Genomic DNA, 18,233 nt, shown 5'->3' on the forward strand with positions numbered 1-18,233 from the left:
AGTAGCATTGTTAAAGATGGCATTCAAATAACTATTTTCTGTCTACTTTACATAGAGGCCTGAAGTAAACAATCTGCATGTGTGTGGTGCATGTAAATACACAATAGGCATACATATGACAACCTTCAACCAGTTGATGCAATCCACCAGTTGGACTAAAATGATACATCACTTTTAAAAATAGCTACCACACGATAAGAATGTTATTCATTACTTACGCCTGTTATTAATTTCAGATTACCACATTATTAGTTATTGTGTAATTATAGATATTTTAGGTATACAGCAATATAAACAATGCACTATTATTGAAAACTTTATACTAATTTCAGTTTCCTAATTTTATAATCATATTATTTTCTTCTTGAGGCATACAGTAAAGAAACGTTACATGTGTTAGTGCAAGTTTTTGAATTTCAATTCGGTACATATCATGTACATTGTTATTATAAACAATAGCAATACTTCATAGCTATTTATAGCTTTATAATACAGTTAAATTATATTTCCAACACTATATTAAAAATGATTACTTTGTCTTGTGAAACTTCATTGTTATTTAAACTGTAGCGTTGTTAACTGCTTATAATAGAAGTTACATTAAGTGAGGTTGTTTTTGTCATTAATTTGGTTTAAATAAGTATCATACTGAAATTGATGACTAATTTGCTTTATTACATTGCTAGAAATTAAATTTTTGTTTTTAAGTGTCATGAAATTTAATAACTGTGGCTGAGAGTCCTTCTTGCTGTAAAGTTAAACACAGAAAAGGTAAAATATCAGGAAGTGGGGAAAAGATGATAGTACTTAATGTTTTCAATAAATTCGCAAAAAAATATGCTACTTTAGAGATTAATATAGTAGAAGCGCTTACATCTGAATTCACAAGTGTATCCATTTCAATTATTGAGAGATCGTGAGCTGAAAAAAAAAAAATATGGGATAGTGTACACACCAAAAAAGAAAAAAAAAACAGTCAAATCCTGTTTAGGTCAATTGATGATTTCAATAAAAATGCTGTCAGATCTTAAGTCCACGATTTCTTTTTTAAAATTGAATTGCCCAAATCAATAACTTTCTACTATCAAAAGTGACGGCTGAAAGTACTGAAAAAAATTAGCGAAATTTATGGAAAATTAGTTGAGCTAGTTTATATAAACTTCTTTTATTGATAGGTTTCGAATTTGCTGGAAAAAGTAGAACTAGTTTTATCATTGATAGAGATGACATAAAGATTTGGCGAAAAAAATATTTGAAGCATATTAAAGAGTTTAGAAAAATAAGGGGAAAAAATGTTTATCTTGGTGAAACTTGGGTGAACAAAGGTCATTTAGTCAGTAAAGTTTAGTGTGACACTTTCGTTAAGACATCTTAAACAAACAGGCTTTTCTGTCTGGTTTAAGTACCGGTATAAAAATTGCAAAAAACAGAGGAAAATGGTTGTAGGTCATGTAGGGAGCCAGCCTCCATGGCGCGAGTAGTAGTGTCTCAGCCTTTCATCCGGAGGTCCCGGGTTCAAATCCCGGTCAGGCATGGCATTTTTCACACATGCTACAAATCATTCATATCATCTTCTGAAGCGGTACCTAATGGTGATCCCAGAGGTTAAACAAGGAAAAAAAAGGTCATGTAGGGAATGAAGATGGATTTGTTAATGGTGCATTATTAGTTTTCAAATCCAATAAAAAGGGTAAATACCACAAAGATATTAATGGTAATTTTTTTTAAAAACTGGTTTAATACAATTATGAAATTAATTCTGCCAAATAGTGTTAATATTATGGATAATGCATCATACCATAGCGTAAAATTATAAAAAATCCCGAATACATCATGGATCATGGCTAAAAGCAGATGTAGTATTCGTGGCTGAATGAAAAACAAATCCCATTTGATTCTACATTTTTAAAGGTTGAATTCGTAGAAGAAGTTAAAAATATAAGCAAAAATTTAACATGTATGCAATCGATGATACAGTTAAACAAATGAACATACAGTATTAAGGCTTCCACCATACCACTGCAGTCTGATTCCAATAGAACTAGTGTGGACTCAAGTAAAAGAATTTGTAGCTTGTAATAACAAAACTTATAAATTATTGGATGTTTACTTGAAAACGGTATCGATGAGGTAACGGCAGATAAGAAGTAGAACTGTCTTAAACATGTGCTGCAAGAAGAAGAAGAAATGTAGAAAATGGATTATTTTGTTGATATCGAGGTGGATAAACTCATTATTAATTTCAAAAATGACTACTCAGAGTCTGATGTTAATGAAGATAAAGGTGAGGTGTTGAGTGGATGTGATTATTTATAGTGATTCACTGTAAGAAATTGAGAAAAACCAACAAAAAATGGTAATAAATCATAAAATATATTTTAATTTATTTTATGCTTGTAAATAGTATTTCAGGGCTTATGTAAAGTACTTAAATTATTTACAAACCTATTTATTTATATCGTTTTATTAAACCATTATTATTTTGTACAGTTACTAACTGTGTATAACAATTACTGCTGTAACATAAAAACAAAATTACCATTTAAGATAACTTTAAACTTTTTTAACTTTTAATATATTTAACAATTCATAACATTCTCTTAATTTAATAAACATGAAATGTTTTAGACTATACTGAGCAATAGGCAGCTATTTCTATATTTTTATTATTATTATTACAATAGAAACTAAATCAGGTACACAGTAGCTGTCATGCAATTTTATGTACACTCGATTCGTATTGCCTTGCTTGACATCTGTTTTGTTTATTTCAGACCTCAACATAAAGTAGACAGATATTATATATCGAGGTGGCACAGTTCAGTTTTAAGTTACTAGCTTTAAGATATGCTACTAGAGTATTGAGGTTCTGAAGCAGTGTATACTCTTGAGTGAATTTAAATGTAAAATTCAAGTGTAACAAGTTTCTATAATGACAGTATTTTTTTGGTTATCGTGAACTATTTTATGAAAAAACTTTCCACTGTGATTATTTATATTGCATAAGATATTTTATTGTTAATTTTTTTTTGTTTTACATAATCTGTTTTATTATTAATCATTAATGAATTATTAATTGTTATATTTTTATTAGATGGCCGTCCATTGTATTTATTAAGATTGGGTCAGATGGATGTTAAAGGATTATTGAAAACAATTGGTGAAGATGGTTTGCTCAAATTGGTAAGTTTATTTTCAGTATTTTCCCTCATTTATTGAGGCTTATTTTACTCTTTTATGTTAGTAAAAAATTGTAATGACAGTTTGCTGAGGCAGTAGCTTGCTTATCTGCTATACTGAAGGTCTGCAATTAAATTCATGGTTTGGGTGTGGAAATACAGGTCAGTCCCAACATATTCATTTTTATATTCTTCGATTATGTTGATGTAATGTAAAAAAAAACATAATAATATGATTGTGCATTTGTTACTTTTAAATCCTAATGAAATAAGAATATTGGTACAGTTATGTAATCTAATCAGTAGGTTTACATAGAAATCTGGACCTATGCTTTACTATTGACTATCATATTTTCTTACCAACACTTTTTAAGGATTGTTATCGTTAAGTGTTAAGATGGTTACTAAATCAGTTGTACTTTTGAAGAAGAAATCAAGAAATTGATGTTTTATTTACTCATAGCTCTCACTCACACTCACTCACTCACTCACTCACCCATATATTGTTGACAATACATTCTTCAATATTCAGTTCCTCAGATTATAAAATTCACATCCAAACTTGTTATTTGTGGTTTTATTTTCCTCATTTGCAATATTTTTCTTCAGTTGACCTTTGTTTCTTTTCATAAACTTTTGTTTTTAAATAGTGCCACATTAGTTTAATCCTGATGAGTAATTAATGTTACTGTTGTAAAAATTTGTCAGGTAACATTGGTCTTAAAATATCCATTTATTTTCTTGAGTTATGTGATCTAGCATCATTTCACAATGTTGTTAAGAGCACCAGTATGGTAAGAGCCTCACTTCAACATCCTAACAGTTCAGTTTGTTTAAGCATCATAATTTCACTGCAAAAGAATTTTAAGCATTTTGAACTGTAATTTTTGTATTCAAGGAAATGAGGAATTCCAGACACTGTGGCTTTACATCAAACTGTTAACTTCTCACAATAACATCTGTACAAGATAAAATTATTTAGAAGATCAGTGTCTGCAGTTTTGTTTGTTAACATACCCAGTTAAATATGAGGGATATCTCTAAGGTAAAGACCGCTGGGAAATCTCTCTCCTTAAGATTGGCAAACCTATGGTGTTCATGGCCACGCTAGTAATGTACACGCTACATTTTTGTCTGTAAGTTGTCGCGTTGTAGTATCTTTGATTACGTGTGAGTTATTATGTTATGTAATGAATAGGAAAATTGATGTTGCCGCCGACTGTGAAATGCATGAAGTCATATGTTTTATAAACCTCAAAACGTTAAGCTGGCTGAAATTTATAGGCAGTTGGTTGATGTGTATGATGGTAACGTAATGAATGAAAGAAACATCCAAAAATGGTGGGAAAGGTTTAGAAATAACAGAATTAATGTGCATGATGAAGAAAGTTCAGGGAGGCCCTTGATAATCACCGAGGACTTGTTGAAATGCATCAATGATGAAATCAGAAAAGATTGTCGCTATATAACAATTTCCAACCTGGCCCTTCTTTCTCCTGATATTTCAAGAGCTGTTGTTCATGACCATTCAGGCTTCAGAAAGGTTTTTGCATGTAGGTGCTGCACGTCTTAATAGAACATCACAAGAAACTCCGAACAGGATCTGCTTTGGAATTTTTGATGTGCTACACAGAAAAAGGTGATGAGTTCCTTAATTCAATTGTTACCAGCAATGAAAGATGCATTTCGTATTACACACCAGAGAGAAAATGGCAGTCAAGTGAATCATCCTCAATCACCAACCAGATCAACAAAGGTCAAGCCACAGCCATTTGGACGCAAACTGATGGCCACAATATTTTGGGATCAGTTTGGCATACTGCTGATTGATTTCATGCCACGTGGAATGACTATAAATGCAGAAGCCTACTGCAAAACTCTACTAAGTTATGGTGCGCCATTCAAAATCAGCAACATGGGCGGCTGATTGATGGCGTCGTCCTGCTGCACGATAATGCACGTCCACATGTTGCAGGTTTGACATGTGATTTGCTGAGAACATTTGGATGGGAAATTTACATTCACCCACCATGTAGTCCAGACTTAGCTCCTTCTGATTACCATTTGTTTGGGAAATTGAAAGAATTTTTGAGTGGAAAGCAATTTGCGGGTGATGGTGCACTTAAAAATGCTGTTAATCGTGACTAAATGGTCTGGTGGCAGAAGAATATGACGAGGGTATGTTGTAGCTGGTGTATTGCTATGATAAATGTCTTAATTCATGTGGTGATTATATATAGAAGTAATATAAGATATGTAGTTTAACAGAAATAAAAAATATTTATGAAGTTTTCAAAATAAATTTTTTTACAATGAAACTGTCTTTACTTTAGTGATAACCTCTCATAGAATAAGTTTGGTCTGATGTAATTAAATTGTATAGTATTTCATTGAATTTTCCATAAAAATCAAGGCAACTTGATAGATTATTTAGCAGAATTCCCTGAATAGTTTAAATTTTGTACTGGTAAAATATAAATCGTGATGGATTGTGTGTCATCTGTCCAATATGTTTAGTGGTGGTTGTTAAGGACTATGTAGAACCCTAATTGGGCTTGTCGTACCTGTTAACTATTTTCAACAGTCCTATCAATGAAAAATGGATCATTAGATATACCTAATACACTTTTCATAATTTTAAACTTTTTATACTGTCATAAAATAATATTCCATGAAGGGATATTTTCGTGTCTAGGCAAATCTAATGACAAGTAAACTGAATTCGTTTTGTAGAAGACATTATGCTAATATCAATGCTCTTTCCTCCACTCCAATTAATCCTACTATAAATCAATCAAAAATCATCATATTTTCATGTCAAAGAAATATTCCTTTTACTTTCCGTTAAAAAAGTATGACTTTACCCTTCTGATATTAGCAGTTTAAATGTTCAGTTACTTCTGCTAATATTAAAATATGTTTTTAATTTTTCATTTATATTAGTTTTCATCTATTTGTGGTTAATTAGTGTAGATTATATAGTACTTTTTTTTTCACAATTTATCTTGATTTCAAGTTATAATTTATATTTACTTTTGTAGACAATGCATGTTTGTGAAGAAGGATTGAGGTTAACAGACGATGCCACATTAAAAAGAGAAAGACCAATTTCAACATGGTGTTTATTGATTGATCTAGAAGGTCTTAATATGAGACATCTTTGGCGTCCAGGCATCAAGGTATTTGTTATAATTTTCTGTTATTGTTATTATTATTAATGTTCTGAAGGACTGCAAAGTGATGTAATTGATGTACATTGTTTTAAAAATCACAACGCAACTGTAATTTACCCTCAATATATTTATTACACTATACATCATCAGTTATTTGCTCCATATATTCCAATGTTTGTTTTCCTCTGTAATTTTTACCTTCTATAAATCCCTCTATTATCAGATTCACTAAACCTGATTGTTTTAGTGCATAGGCCACTATTCTAGTTCATCTTTTATAAGATTCTATGGAAAAATTCTCTCTTCATCTATTTGTCTTAAGATCCCCCTCTTCATTTTGAATTTTATCCTACCATCTAATTTTCAGAATCCTCCTCCTATAACACCAAATCTCAAAGGATTTATTTTTTTTCCTTTGTTTTTCCTATTGTCTGTGTTTCAATACTTTAAATTATCCCACATGAATATTTTCAAGAATTTCTAATTCTTAGGTCTGCATTTGATATTAGCAGATCTCATTTCTTTATGAAAGCTCCTTGCTTGCGTTAATTTTCTTTTGATGTCTGCATTATTTTGTTCATCCATTGTAATTTTACTACCTAAATAAGTAATTTTCCTACTTCTAGTATATTATACTCCACCGTGATAATATATAATTCTTCATTACTTTTCTTCCTGTCGCACAACATAAACTTATTTGTTTTCAGACTGAAGTTTATCCTGGTAATAAATCCATGCAAGAATTAGAAGATATACTATATCTTCTAATTCATCTTATGTTTTTGCCAGTTGATAAACTCATCAGCAACAAATATTGTCGTTTACATTTTTTTCTTCTATATTTACTTCACCTATCACCTTCATTTCCCAATAAAATTATTAACATCACAGCAATTTAAAATGTGAGAATTCAGACTTCAAGTAAATTAAACAATAAAAATATAGATAAAAAGAAGCAATCATAATCAAGAATTACTTTGATATTTTTATCTTGTAACAAAAATTTGACTAAAAAATTACAACATTATAGTTGTAGAAAATCTGATTTATTGATGCTGCCAGTCGAACAAGGAACATTGTTGCACATTGACAACTGCCATTAAATTATCTTATATATTAAAAAAAATGTTTGATTGAAAACCTACTTCAAGTCCATCTGAGTATTCTATTGAGTGAATTGGGTTGATTTTTTTTTTATTCTGCTCAAAGTGACCATTCGATATGTCATTAAGCATTATAAGACCCCAAACTTCCCAAGGTTATTACTCACAGAAAAATCTCTTTCAAGGTCTGCCAATGCTTGATGACATCTACAGGCTATTCCCAGCAGAATAAAAAAAAATTAGCTCCAACTGTCTGCTTGAAAGTCTGGACAGACTAGAAATAGGTTCTGAGCATATATTTTACCTGTTTTAGAAAGGAAAGATAAAAAGAAGAGGGTTGGAAATAAGACTTGTTATAAATGGAATAAATTTTTAGCTGATATTTTTTAGATATATAACATTACTTTGTAATAATATTGCTGCAGAGCAATATTATTACAAAATAATAGGGGCCACTACTTAATCATTAGCATTTGAATGAGAAAAGCATTCATAGTCATATTTTTAATTTTATTTAAGTGAATGGTTCTTTTCTTGTTTGCAAAAAAATGCTTTGTCCATAGTTTGATATGTAATTCTGTTGTAATTATTTTAGTTTTTGATTTTTTCAGGCTTTGTTAAGAATAATTGAAATAGTTGAAGCAAACTATCCTGAAACTTTAGGAAGAGTCCTTGTTATAAGAGCACCAAGGGTTTTTCCAATTTTGTGGACACTTGTTAGCACATTCATTGGTAAGAGCTCAGATTATTACTATTAAATTTGTTCATACAATTTCTTTTGATATCTCTCTACTTCAATTTACTCATTTAAGAAAATTTGGTTTTTTTTTCACAAATAACTGCATCAGTATTTTATATACTCAGATTTGATTGTAGATAATAGAAAACAAGTTGATTGAGTGAATATCTTTGTATCTATAAGGAAAATGTGCTTTAGTGCACTCCTTTGAACCACTTGCTTTGAACTATGTGTTCACTTTAAAACTAATAATGGAACAAAAATTTAATGATTTTATGATAATTCTTTGTAATTAAATATTCAATTTTTGGAAAAGTCCAATACAGTGTTTCTCTTGTGTGACAGTAGTTTATGTAGAATCTGCATTAAATGACTATCACAGTTTTTTATTTATTTGTTGTTTTTTTTATTTATACATTTATTAAAATTATTTTTAATTACATCTCACGTCAGTGGTTTTTCACTTGTCATACATGTAGACTTATTAATGCTTTTGTACTGCTTACTACTGTATTAGATGATTTTTATGTTTAAAAAGGTATTATTTTTTTTAATTAAGAAAGATTTTTTTCCAGTCGTTCAATAAAATTTCACTTTATAAATTAATACACTGAGAATTCTGGAATTTACCTAACTTCAGTAATAACAAAGTTTGTTGTTAGGTTTGTTTGTTATAGGTTCAGTAATAACAAGCTTGCTTTTTTAAATAAATAAAAAAATTCATATTAATTTTACAACATAGAATACAAATATAATAGTAATAATAAAGCGATACATAGTACTTTAACAGAAAACCTAATGTTATCTGCTTTCTCTGAAAATTAATTTGTGTTCAATATATACAGCCATTCCCTGTGATGTACAGAGTAAATATTTTATTTATATGGCTGATTATGACAAATTTTGATATGCTTGGTATTCAGATATGGCACAATACATTCTGTTATTACAATCTGATGTCGAGTGATATTTTTGTGAGAAGAATTTCAGTGTCTATAAAATTGAAAAAATGCTGATATAATTCATTTCAAAAGACTGATTGTGTCACTGTGACATTTATTCTTAATGGTTCTAGAAATTGGTTATAATCTATACCTCATTTTCAATTTTTTCATTTCATTTATTTTCTTTTTTTACAGATGATACAACTCGAAGCAAATTTCTTTTTTATGCTGGTAATGATTATCAGGGTAATGGTGGGCTAACAAGTTATATTCCTGAGGAATATGTTCCTGATTTTTTAGGTGGCACTTGTAAGGTAAAGATCTAATATTTATTATATTTTATTGTAGTCTTTTATATTTTTAAATTTAATTATTCTCTAGGTGTTTTATTAGGCTTAAAGATATTTATTTTACAAAATTTATCTACTATTTTTTGTTTTCATATATTTTTTTTGATAATTGTTTGGAAGGAATAAATAAAAAAAATTAATTTTTTTCCTAATTATTATCATTTATTAACTATAATAAATTATTATTAATTAGTTTAAATGTTATTTAACATTTTTATTTATTAATTCATTACTATGCTAATAGTGACATAAATTTATATTATTAAATTATTGTGGTGTATTGCATTCTTTTTTAAGTTAATGTTAACTTTTTCTTTTATCTGTACAAATTGTTCATCCTTAACTACGATAATTAATTAGCTTAGGATTGTTAACTGTAGCAGACTTTTGTATGAAAAACTGTTTAATTAATTATTACAAATAATTACAATTGTTTACATTATGATTGATGCTTCACTAGCCCTAATATTTAATCTATTTGCAATATTTCCTTGATTTGTGTAGATTTTTTTTAATGTGCTCATATAAATTAAAGCATATAGACATAACATATCCAAATAATATTGGTTATATGTGATCAGAATTATTGTGACTCTTTTTTACAAAATCTTCACAATAGTTTGTAAATTAAACAAAATTTACAAATTTTCGATTACTTTTTTTGCTTCATGTACAGATGTAACAGTATTTGCAACTGTAATGTCATTTTGTTAATTCTTTCAACAGCAAGCTGTCTTGTTTCTAGAAAGAAGGGAGAGACAGTAGATATATGCATTTTATCATCTAGTGCAATTTCCTTTAGGAATAGCTACTTGTTATTAAAATATAGTATTAAATTTGAGTTTTAATGCAACATGTTGACTCATTCAGGACCAGGATGGTATATTAAAAAAAAAACATAAGAATAATTTTCTGTTTGTAGATGAAAAATGAAAATTATAAATATGTATTCGTTTTAATACTATATAAAATTATTACATTATATTGTTGTTTTTTTAACCTATATGCATTATAAAACGGATTTTATTTTAGAACTAAAAATAATAAGTTGATACATTCAAAAATAACTAAATAATAAACATTGTTACCATTATGCTAATCCAAAGTAAATAAAAAAAAAAATATAAAACATTCATTTGTATTGAATAAAAATATTGGAAATTTCTTCTAGAATAATATAGCTGCACATTTTCACAGATAATTATAATAATTTTTTACCCAAAATGTGTATCACTATTACAATATAGAAATAAACAGTAATAATAAAATAAAGCATAGCAATTTTTATTAGTTTACAAAATACTAGATAATTAACTACCTTGGAAAAAAACAGTTAAGTATCCCTAGAAGAAGAGCTGTTTTTCAACACAACCAGATCAAACTAAGTACTACATGTTAATTAAACATTGAAAAATGAATGTGGCTTGGTTGGTTTACTTAAAGTAAAAATTAATTATATGAAAACTGATCCCATTTTACACATTAATTTTTCCACAATAAAAAATCTTGCTTTACTATTAATTAAATGCTATTCTTACATTACAATCATTTCGTATTATTAATTCTTAAAATAGAATACATTAAAGATCTGGTATGTTGAATTATCAAACTACACAGTCCCAACATTTAGACAGTCTTTTAAATTTCAGCCATAAAAATTGTTATTTTCATACATTTTAACAAATTCAGATAATAAGTTAATATTTAGGTGAAGTACAAAATAAAAAATCTTAAATATAACCTATTCTTTGGTGTATGCAACCCAGGATTTTCCTTATTTAACACTTTGTAATAAGATAAATGCTGGTAAAAAATTCACCATATTAAAACTGGAATGAATGAATCCTAAATGGCACTCTACTGGATATTTTTGCCTCATTATAATAGATCAAATTCTATTAAAATAAATACATCTCCAGTATTCAGCTGCATAGTTTTTCTCTAGTTATTACACCTACAAATATTTTTAAATTTATCTTAAAAAAAATTTTTTTTTGTTTTTTCCAACCAGTTTTCCAGCTACTGCCGGGTCTGGGTGTGTGCATGTGTGTGTGTGTGTGTGTGTGTGTGTATGTGTGTGTGTGTGTGTGTGTGTGTGTGTGTGTGTGTGTGTGTGTGTGTAGGCAAATGCAAATATCGCTACCAGTTTGCCTGACCTGACAAAGCTATAGTGTAAGTGTAAATGTACCGTAAAAATGTAGTCTGGAATAGACTCCAGTTGACCACTCCTGAGACTTGTTGTTAATTGAAACCCAACCACCAAAGAACACTGATATCCACAGTCTAGTATTCAAATCCATATAAAAGTAATTGCCTTTACAAGTACTTGAACTTTAGAACTCCCGACTTTGAAAATCAGCTAATTTATGATAACGACTTTAACCACTAGACTATTAGTAAATAAGGACTATACTAATGATTATAGACGTATTATTTTAGAAATGTTATTTTGTAGTATTAGTAAGCTGTAAACGCTAAAAAAAAATTTGAATTACACTTTTCCATTTTTCGGCTATATTATCTTTATTTCATTTGAAGTAGTTGGGTAATGAAATTATTACAATTTGAACTTTTTTTCAAGCAAAATTTAAATAAACCTGTTATGGTTGTGTCATTAACTTAATTTAGAAGAAATATTAAATTTAAAAACTGCAATTTATAGAACGATAAGTCTTATTGCAGATGTTGTTTTAAAAATAGAAATTATGAAAATTGGTTTAGCCAGCAGGATTCTGAACAAGACAATAAACTTCATTTCCTTGCTATTTGGTCGTTCTACAGTACTTGAAATATCTTAGGATGTATTATTAGTAAAAATAAAGTGCCAAAGGGGGAAGGAAGCCAGTTTTCCAGTTTTAATAAGTTGTGCAAATTTGTATAATAATAGTAGTGGCAATTTTTATTTATCACAACAATTGTTTGCTGTTTAATTTTTTCAGTGTTACTAACAGTATGTATATAAAAAAATAATTAGAAATCCGATTATGTATACTTATTTATAAAAATTGAAAATAAGATTATATGTTTTAACTTCTACAAATTATTGGTTAAATTGTGAACTAGATAAATTTCAATTTGTACATTTAAAAATATAACTGTTTTTTCTGAACCCATATACCATCTTGACATATAGGTTTATAAACCTAACTTTTTATCAGAATCTAATACCCAAATTTCTTTTTAACTGTTCTTAATTTATACAGTATCTTTCTAGAGTAAACTTCTTATTTGAATTCAAGAGAATATTGTGTTTCAGTTATTCTCCTTTTTAATTGGTGAGGAAATTAAATAAATGGTGGTCATAATAACACTGTTTTCTCATAGGCATAAAGTTAAAATTAAGCAGTTATAATTTAGGCTGTTTATTTAAAAAAAACGTTGAATATTTAAATGGAAATGGAATATTTAAAGGAAACATATTTTAATCAATCTTCTTATTATTTAACTTTAATTTTATGCATTCAACTTTAATTATAAATAGCAGTTGTTCACTTAGATAACTTTTCTATTATTTTCGTAAAAAAATGTACATTAAATAAAGGCACATTAATTATGTAATCAATCGCTTTATTCTGATAGTCATTTCAATTTTAGTTACCTGCATAAATGCATTTATATAACTTACATGCAGTGATTCTAAACATGTGATAACTGTACATGTTTGTTAATTATTAATAAGTTTGAATAGTAGTGCCAGCTTTTCTGAGCACCACAACGAAACACATAATTGCTAGTTTTAAAGCAGTATTCCCATTAAATTTATTTATCCCTACTGTATTTGTAGTTTTCACAGAATTTAGTAGCTAATTTAACCTATTCTTGCTGTATAAGTTATATTCTTCAAAGGTCTTCAGCATTTTTTGAAATCAAAAATAGTGAATTAAATTATATTTATTTAGTTCAAAATTACATCATTGAGGATCAGATAATGAATATATAAGAAATTTTTTGTCTGAAATTGGACAAGATGTACTGCCATGCTGTAATAAGCAGTAGCACCCTTGTGTGAAGAAGTGTAATATTTTAAAGCAGTAAAGTAAAGTCAGTAAAGTTTTATAACAATTTATTTTTATTAAAAATCATACGTCTTATTCAGAAGTTTAGTTCTCTCAATTTCATTTTTTTTTCATTACTTAAAGCAAAATGACTTGTGTAAGAACAACAAAAAATTAGTAAAATTTCTTTTGGAATACATTATTAAAAAATTATAAGAAGCCCTGAATTGTGGTTAGGATAAAAACTGAATGCTTCTACTATTATTTAGAGCAAAAGGGTAGAAAATCATTTGTTTAAATATTAAATATTGCAGTGTAACCATATTAAATCTACAAGTGTTACTTTCATGTAATTTTATATAGAAAAATGTTTTCTGTTAACAAATTTTTTATAGTATAAATCATTTTAAAGTAAGTTGTTTAATGCAGCTAAAAAATTACATGTCATATGGGGAGTGTTGGTGATAACTCTGGTTGATTACACAGGCAATAGGTTGCCTGTTATATTTTGCTGCTCCCTTTTATTTTCTACATTTTATTTTTGACATTAGTTATTTTTATTCTTTCGTAATTTCTTAGATGTATAAATACAATAATGAGAATTGTTTTTTGAAGGATACAGAATTGTGCTCGATACACTCTTTCATAGTGAAAATTTAACTAGAAAGAGGGGGTTGCTCGTGAAAAAAACCTTAGGTTCAAGCGCAATCATCTTTAATGTATTGATTTATTGACAGGTTCAAGCACAATCTTTAATGTATTGATTTATTGAAGAAAAAAGAGGAGTCGTGTTTTGCTGTGCTTTTTGTAGTAGATACACTCTTTCATGGTGAAAATTTAACTATAAAAAGGAGGTTGCTCTCGTGAAAAAAATCTTAGGTTCAAGCACAGTTCCTCATGCTGGGGGTGTGTTTGAACCTGAGGTTTCTATACTACTAAATTCCATTTCTATATCTCACACTCAAGCTTCAAACTAATTTGGTGATATCATCAATCAAAAATGAAATAAAAAACAGGAGCAATAATACTAGATAATATATAACTACCTAATATCAGCTTACCTAAACTTCTGATTTTTTTATCTTTTATATGTATCTTGATTAAAAATTTGATTTTTATTAAAAACACTGTTCTCACTTTGTTGTATCCCTGTAACATCAGTCCCCCAATGTTTGTGCTGAATCTTATGTACTATATTTAATTAGGTGCCACCAAGCTTGTTAATACTTGACAAATTAATATTGTTTAAGATGTTCTTTCATCGACCACAAAATGATAATACAAAGCGTGCTTTTTAAAGTAACGTCCATTATGAATTAAAAAAAATATATAAACAAGCTTACTTATGCATTAAAACTACATTTATTTAGTAATTTTCTACATAGCTATTTCAACTTCAACACATTTCACTAGCTTTTTCATTTCCTCTTCAAGAAATTCCACCACCAGTGACTTAAATCATACAGTGGTGTCATTTTTCAATTCATTGTCATTGGTGGATGATTGAAAATTTTCCAATAAAATTTTTTTCATTTACCTCACCATTTAATAGCCATGTGTGGCCAGGCATTGTCATCCAAAAACAAAATCCTGTTTACAGTAGTTCTGTGATCACTAATTCAACAAGCAAGATCCCCTTTTTTCCCCAGAAAAACAGTAGTGAAAGCTTTTTTACAAAACATTCTTGTTTGAACTTCTTCAACTTAGAAGATGAATGCCACCAACACATTGACTGCTGCTTTGTCTCTATGTTCAAATAAGAAATTCAGGTTTCATCTCTAGTAACAATGAGATCAAACAATTCATCTCTTCATTTTCATAACTCCAGAAAAATTCTTGCACTGCAATAAGACTTTTTCCCTTCTGTGTGTCAGTTAACCTCCTCAGTACTCAATTTTTCAGTTAAAACTTTATAAATCAAAGATCATGAAACAAATAGGAAATATCAAAGACAATTCCGACATGGTAAAACAACTGTTTTCTTCAATTTTTTGACAACTTTTTTTAATCAAGTCATCCATTATCACTGACAGTTGGCCGCTACATTCTTCATCATGACTGTTCATTCACCCTTCTTAAAATGAATGGCTCTACCATCTTGCTTTAGGGTCATTCATAATATTTGGCCTGTAAACATCACAAATCTTCCTGTGAATTTAGCCACATAATTGTTTTTGCCATCTAAAATCAGATTACTCCTCGTACTCATATTTGGCAGGATCATGAATTGTAGTAGCACTCATTATTAACAGATGAATATAAAAACTAAAAAAAATGACTAAATTATTGTTGCTAATAGCTGACTGTTAATTGAAATAACTGAGATATGCAAGTGACATTTGTTTATAGACAGCATATTCTAACATACCTTTAAGGCTTGTTTTAAAAACATGTCTTATACAGGTTATCAAAAAAGGCTGCAGCAATTTAAAGAAATTGTATCTCAGAAACATAGAGATAATTAAACAAGTATTTTTTTTTTTTTAAATTCACCAACTCAAAAAGTTTTTTACAACTTTTAAAAAAGTTGTTTAAAAACAACTTTTCTTTCCGAATTGGAAAGAAAACTTTTTTCACAGGCCAAACGATATATTAAAATTAAAAAATGTTAAATACAAAAACAATTCATTTAAGTAAACAAAATTTTATTATGGAATTGGTTGTACTTCTATTTAGATTCATTAAAGAAAACATTTTTTTTTCACAAATGTAAGCTGAACTGAAAATTACAAAATATTTCTTCGCAAGTTTTTTTAAATTTCCGTATTTTCCATTATTCAATTGCTTATAAAAAAAAGCTAATATTGAAAAATTTTTCATGGGCCACATAAATTCATTACGCAGGCCGTACGTTGCCCATGCCTGAGCCAACTTCTGCTCAGGTCAGCTGGATCATTGTAGGTGTAACTGTGGCAATAGTATGATGAGCTGTTGTCTTAATTGTTGTTGATCCCAATTTTTTCATTGTAGATAATGTTTTTGATGTATCCCCATTCAAAAAAAGTCTAGGGGTGTCAAATCTGGACTTCTCAGAAGCCAAAGCACAGGACCTACCAATTCAACGATCAGGGAATCTCATTGACAGCACATCTAGACTAAAGTGTGGGGGAGCACCATCTTGTTGAAACATTACAGCAACATTAGTTTCTTCTTCAACTTGATTTTTTAAAGTTCCTTTAACAACTTTGGCATGTACCCTCAACTACTTCACTGCTCTTTTTGGGTTGCCTAGAAGACTTTTTCAGTTCCATATTGCCAGATTCCTTAAATTGCTCGTACCACTGTCTAATTTTGTTTGCATGAGGGGAATTATTGCCATAAACATGCTCGAAAATCCATTGAACAGTTATAACTGACTTATACTCAGCTAACCACAAAACACACTGTGCTTTCTGCTGAACTGTCATCACTGCACTGACTGACAGTGGCGCAGAGGTGTTGTGCCATTGTGCACATCGGCTCTAGGTCATGGTTAGTCATGTCTAAAAAAACTAGAGATATCCCGATTATTTTGCAGTTCCAATTAATACTTTTTCTCAATTACTTAGGGAGGTATGACTTTTTTTTATTGCTACAGCCTTTTTCGATGATTCTGTATATGATTGCTGAATCACATAATGTTATCAAACTGTTTATGCTATAATTTTTTTTCAAAAACCCAAATAGATGTATATAAATAACCTATAAATATTCTTTTTTTGGAATTTCCACTTCAACTCTCTTTTCCTGTAAAAGTGTGTAAATTGAGAAAATGTAATAGTAGAAAAATGCTTTGAGGAAAATATATGCAGCCTTTGGACCCATGGAAAAAGAGAAGTTAGAAGACTGTGTGATAATAGATGAACATGTAGCTGTAATGGCCAAATTCATTGAGATGGACAATAAAGAAGCATTGTTTCTGTATGTAAAGTAACACAAGAAAAATCATGTAAAGATAGTGGAGATATTTTTGAAGAAATTCTCTACTAGTAAGAATAAATAAAGAATATGGCAAGCTTCACAAACATTGTGGCAGTACATCCAACATAAAGCTTCAGATTTTCATAAATATTACAAATAAGAGAGGTTTACTAATGTTTTGTTAAAATACAGTAGGCCATTTATTATGATGATTTTTTTAAATATTAGTTCTATTTTCAGTACCTTATCTTGTTTACATGTTTGCTATTTATGGACACTATGAATATACATTAATTCAGTTTTCTAACTTGTTCGTTAATTAATTGTGGAAAAATTCTCTTATGTGGTTTTATTTAATATGTGCTGTGATATATTTTTAATTATAAAGTGCTAAAATTACTGTGACAACAATATGTCTCCTATTTACAAATTAACCTCCAGCCAGGGATTACAAACAAATCAGTTTTCATAACACCGTAGTGCATGTGTAATAGATATCAACTAAGATTAAATATCATTAATCATCGACTCATTTTCCATTTCATTCTGAACTACTCGACTAGTACATGGTGTAATGTAGTGAAATAATGAAAATTTATTTATTTATTTTTTTTTTTTTTTTTTGTTTTAATGAAACTAAGTGAAAATCAAGAATGTTTTGTTATTTATTGAGAAAATGAAACTTATGAAATTTTAATCTCTTTTTTCTTGTTTCTCCATTTACTCGTATTTAAATAATCTTGAATTACTTACTTTTATAAAAGTGTGCTTTTTTACCTTTAATGTCTTTTGTATTTAAAATAAAATATTTATATTTAATGTAATACTGATAATTTTTTATAATTCAGTT

The 18,233-nt window shown here is 28.8% G+C and overlaps 1 protein-coding gene across 2 annotated transcripts in view; it reads left to right on the forward strand.

Annotated features, from left to right (window-relative positions):
- Window positions 1-18,233, forward strand: part of retm (real-time) — a 272,784-nt gene that overhangs the window by 219,810 nt on the left and 34,741 nt on the right. For both annotated transcript variants that reach the window (XM_075364311.1, XM_075364312.1), the window contains exons 8-11: window positions 3,095-3,183; window positions 6,221-6,358; window positions 8,067-8,187; window positions 9,334-9,452. In XM_075364311.1, the coding sequence (XP_075220426.1) occupies window positions 3,095-3,183; window positions 6,221-6,358; window positions 8,067-8,187; window positions 9,334-9,452 (467 nt within the window). The remainder of the gene's footprint in view (window positions 1-3,094; window positions 3,184-6,220; window positions 6,359-8,066; window positions 8,188-9,333; window positions 9,453-18,233) is intronic.

The sequence above is a fragment of the Lycorma delicatula genome, chromosome 4 (genome assembly GCF_047948215.1).
Source record: "Lycorma delicatula isolate Av1 chromosome 4, ASM4794821v1, whole genome shotgun sequence".
In the NCBI taxonomy this organism is placed as follows: Eukaryota; Metazoa; Arthropoda; class Insecta; order Hemiptera; family Fulgoridae; genus Lycorma; species Lycorma delicatula.